The 4,810-nt window shown below is 39.0% G+C and overlaps 1 protein-coding gene across 1 annotated transcript; it reads right to left on the bottom strand.

Annotated features, from left to right (window-relative positions):
* Positions 1–642: 642 nt before the first annotated feature.
* LOC101605943 (olfactory receptor 502-like) lies at positions 643–1,587 on the bottom strand. Its single transcript, XM_004650898.2, has one exon. The coding sequence runs from the start codon at positions 1,585–1,587 to the stop codon at positions 643–645; it is 945 nt and encodes a 314-aa protein (XP_004650955.2).
* Positions 1,588–4,810: the final 3,223 nt, after the last annotated feature.

Below are 4,810 nucleotides of genomic sequence, written 5' to 3'. Positions count from 1 at the left end.
TGTCATGCCTCCTTTGCCAAGATGCTTGTGAGACCTGGGAACACACGTCAGCTCCGCACATCCTCACACCCTGCCTGGGCCATCTATTGCTGTCTTTCTGAGTGTGAATGTGGCTACACTCACCTGCTCCATGTGACCCTTCCTCCACCCATGCTTCCTGCCATAGCCACCAAGTGTCTTAGTCTATGCAGAGTCATGCAAGCCATGCATTGGATCCAATCAATGCATTCATATGTGTAGTCACGTACTTGGTCATGACTACAGTTACCAAGTACTCTTCAGGGTGAGCTGCTGTTGCAAGCAGACACAATCTTAAACAATTATATACACAATAGACTCGATTTGTGGCATATATTTATGAATATAAATACAAAATTAGAAAATATTTATCAGGGCATGATTTTGTGGAAAACATTTTGGCCTTCTGGGTTGTACACAAAATTTATTAAATAAAATTCAGTCTGAATACTATAATTTACAACTTGATGTAGGAAAGTTGTTCTCTACAATTACTAAAATGCACTCTATACAATTAAATGTATATAAAACAAAACTTATTTTAACAATAGACATACTTATTTTTCATGTTGTGCCCATAGGATATCAGTACAATTCAAAAAATTGCAAAATGGAAGATGTCTCTTAAGAAAATATTTTCCTACCAAACTCTCTCTTCAGAGCACCCTTAATCTCATTATTCCTCAGGCTGTAGATGAGAGGGTTCAACATGGGGATCACCACCATGTAGAACACGGACACCACCTTGTTCTGGTCAGTGGAGAAGCTGGACTTGGGCAGCACATAAATGAACGTGACGGTCCCATAGAACAGAGTGACCGCAGTGAGGTGGGAGGTGCAGGTGGAGAAGGCCTTCTGGCGGCCCTCCGTGGAGCGCATCTTCAGGATGGTGATGAGGATGTAGATGTAGGAGACGGCTATGACAGACAATGTGGTCACAACCACTATACCAGTAGAAATTGAGGGAATAATGGTGTGGACATTTACAGCAGAACAGGAGAGCCCAACTAACGGAGCAAAATCACAATAAAAATGATTCACTCTGTTTGGTCCACAGAAGACAAAAGAAAAGAAGGAACTGGAAAAGAAGGTAGCATTAAGAAAACCACCTATGTAAGCTAATGCAAGCAACTGGACACAGACTCGTGTGGACATTTTGGTTGAATAGAGCAGTGGGCTGCAGATGGCCACAAAGCGATCATAGGCCATGGCAGCCAGAAGAAAGCAATCAGTGGTTCCGAAGAAAGCGGCTGCACCAAGCTGGATGCCACATCCCAGGTAGGAGATGGTGTTCCTCTCCGCCAGGAAGTTCACAAGCATGTTGGGTGTGACAGAGGATGAATAGCATATGTCAGCAAAAGCCAAGTGGCTCAGGAAAAAGTACATGGGGTGATGGAGCTGAGAAGAGACTCTGATGAGAAGGACTATGCTGAGGTTTCCAGACACAGTCACCAGGTAGATGCCCAGGATGACGATGAAGAGGAAGACTCGCAGGACTGGGTCATCTGTTAAGCCCAGTAAAATGAACTCCGTCACTGCAGTGTGGTTCCCATCTGCCAGGAAATCCATGGGGCAGTGCAGCTGCTGCCAACACAGAGCTGTGATGGACACATGACGTGAAAGCATTTATGAACATCTGGTTTCATGTTCATTAACTCATCAACAGAAGTTATTACAAACATACCATTCAAGAAAAATTTGGATGAGCTAGCATGAATGTTCTCTTTCAGTTATTTTTCTTTCTGAGTAGTATATTTTATTTTCTTCTTTTCAAGTAGAGAGTAGCAGTGCAAATAGGGACATTTCTTCAGGCATTTTGAAATATTAAAAGGCAGAAAAGAATGTCTTAGGAAATGTCCAAATCTCTATTCATGAATGCCACATTCCTTCTTTTTATTTTGAAAAGAACCATCCTTTTCTATATGCAGCTAAGGGAGGATAGAAGCAGCTGCACTGAGACCCACCAGAGGGGCATTCGTGACATATTCTATAAATACACTCACCTCAGTTCAAAAGCCAAGAAGAAAGTGTAAATATCATATTTGTTTATGTTTAATGTAATATGGAAGTGTTCCTATTCTAATAAACAAGGGCAGTTGTGTTAAACAAGGAAAAAATTGGATTAGTATTGTGGTTTTACTCTGGACTCCAGTTTTTGTATATTTATGTGTAATTAATCTGTTAACAAACATTAAAAGAAGAAATGTTAAGACATTTTTTGTTTACACATATGTTTTATAAAATATACCTGAGTGGCTGTGAAATTAAGTATTTAAAATATAAGACTTTTGACAATAAGAAAACAGTTGTTATTATTAGCATAACAAAGATGATTTCAGTAGTCAGTGTCCTGTACTGTGTGTGTGAGCATAGCAGTTAAGTTTCATCTGCATCCCTTCTTCACTTCTATGAGACAGTACAATGAGCCTGTGTTGCCATTGTTTTATTGTGGAGGAAACTTATTTTGTAAATACTACGTGTACAAAAGTGGGCTGGAGAGATTGCTTAGTGGTTAAGGCGCATGCCTGTGAAGCCTAAGGATCCAGGTTTGATTCTCCAGGTCCCATGTAAGCCAGATGCACATGGTGGCACATGTATTTTGAGTTCTACTGCAGTGGCTAGGGGCTCTGGCACACCCATTCTCACTCACTGTCTATCTCTCTCTCCCTCTCTCTGTCCCAAATAAATAAATAAATTCATTAATTAAAAAAATCTTTAAAAAAGATGTAGAAAAATGAGGATTTTCATCCCAGGCAGGTTGAACTCATTTTTAAAAATTTTATTTATTTATCTGTTTGAGACAGTGAGATAGGCAGATAGATATATAGAGAGAGACAAACAGAATGGGCATTCCAGGGCCTCCAACTACTGCAAACAAACTCTAGACACCTTTGCACCTGGTTTCATGTGAGTACTAGGGAATCAAACCCAGGTCCTTCGGATTTGCAAGCTAATGCCTTAACCACTAAACCATCTCTCTAGCCCAGGTTGAACTCATTACTTTTTACTATCTACACCATGTGGAAAGACTGGAAATAAGTTGAGTGCACATATAAATTCGGGGACATGACTGGCCAGCTTTTCATCTTTCAGATGGCTAACACCTAAAGGGGGCATCTTAATGACACAGTTCATATATTCAATCAATCAAACAAGCCATGTATTTAAGGATAATTTTTAAAGTGACAAATGAAATGTTTTGGTAGAATATGGAAGAAATAAAAAAAACTTATACTGTGAATTATAGAAGTGCCTGTTATAAATTAGTTAAATAGTTTCAATATTTCTATTTAAACTATTGCTTTATCAAGTAATTTTAAATATTAATCTTATTACAAAGTTAAAGTATGAATAACATGTTTTGGTTCTTTGAGGTAGGATCTCACTCTAGCCCAGGTTGAAATGGAACTCACTATGTAGTCTCAGGCTGGCCTCACTCCTGACTATCCTCCTACCTCAGCCTCCTGTGTAGTGGGATTAAAGGCGTGTGCCACCACATCCAGCTAAATAACTTTCAAAATACTGGTAATGTCGGTCTATTCATATATAAGTCCTTTCCTAGTATAGAAATGTTCTCTAAGTGGTGTAGAATAAAATGAAATAGTGCAATTATCAATGCAGCATATTCGTCAATAAATATACAATCTGATATTAATAAATTTACCCAGATTCGCCCACCTAGAGGCCAGCTAGTTTCTCATCATCAGAGATGTTGGGGTTTTATCTTGTGTTTGTCCACAATGTCTTGCACCTATGATACTGGAGTATTTAGTTAATAAGGTTGGTTTTTCTACAAGACATTTATCGACAGTAAGCCAAGAGAAACATTTTAAACCTAGAGAATCTCTTGGAGTTTGACCTGAGTGTTAAGACTGTAAACACTCAAGACCATGTAAGTTTCTGGTCTTAAGAGTGAGAAAAGAAAAGTGAAGACCTTGGAAACTGAGTCATCCTGATTAGTCACAGGAATTCTACAATGCAAATATAGTGGATTCAGCTACTTTATTTTTACCTGATTGTGTGATTCCACATTACTTTATCTCATCCCAGCTTATGAATACGTACACATTTACAAAGAAGAAAATATTCTCCAGATTTTCTCAAAACAGAAAAATCTTACCTGTTGGCCTGAGGATTCATTTTAAAGTATGAAAGTCAAGGTTACGTTTTTACAGCTGGTACATTGTCACTTGCTATGTTTATCACTGTATAAACCCCTGCAGAGACTCTGGATTCAAATGGGGGTTCAAGTCCACTGGGGATCATTGTCACATTCTCTGGTGAATATTCCAAAGTAAAACAATTAAGTTTCAAAGGGGTTTTCAATCTCAAGTGAACCTTTTGGTTGAATGTTAATATGGAAGTTCAGAGGTAGAGTAGACCCCAACATCAACTAAAAGTGGCTAATATGCTAAATGCCCCTGAGCCTATAGGGGGAGAAGATGGTGTTTCCTTATCTCTTTCTGCCTGAAAGAGTCACTGTAGTCTCTACTTTGCTCAGGCCAGAAATGTCAGCAGGGTCTGAGCTTTCTTTATTTATTTCTCCCTAAAAGAGTTTCCACTTTCCTAGAAGAGATAATGACTCCCTTCCATGAAGGATAATTCTCTAAAAATGTAAATGTAAAGATTTATTACCTTTACTGAAAACTTTGGACACCTAGATACCTCCGGTTAGGGCTGGACTAACCAGTTCATCCCCCATCCAGCATATTTCCATAAGGGACTCCAATTTAGGGAACTAGGTGAGTTTCCTATGTCTTGGAACCTCCTCTTGTTTCCTAACAGAAACTCT

Source organism: Jaculus jaculus, chromosome 3, assembly GCF_020740685.1.
Source record: "Jaculus jaculus isolate mJacJac1 chromosome 3, mJacJac1.mat.Y.cur, whole genome shotgun sequence".
Lineage (NCBI taxonomy): Eukaryota > Metazoa > Chordata > Mammalia > Rodentia > Dipodidae > Jaculus > Jaculus jaculus.
The sequence above is the reverse complement of the archived record's forward strand: the minus strand, read 5'-3'. Positions and strand labels throughout refer to the sequence as shown.

Bases quoted from the DNA above. Each gene is read 5' to 3' on its own strand.
- LOC101605943 (XM_004650898.2), bottom strand. From the start codon at position 1,587: ATGGATTTCCTGGCAGATGGGAACCACACTGCAGTGACGGAGTTCATT.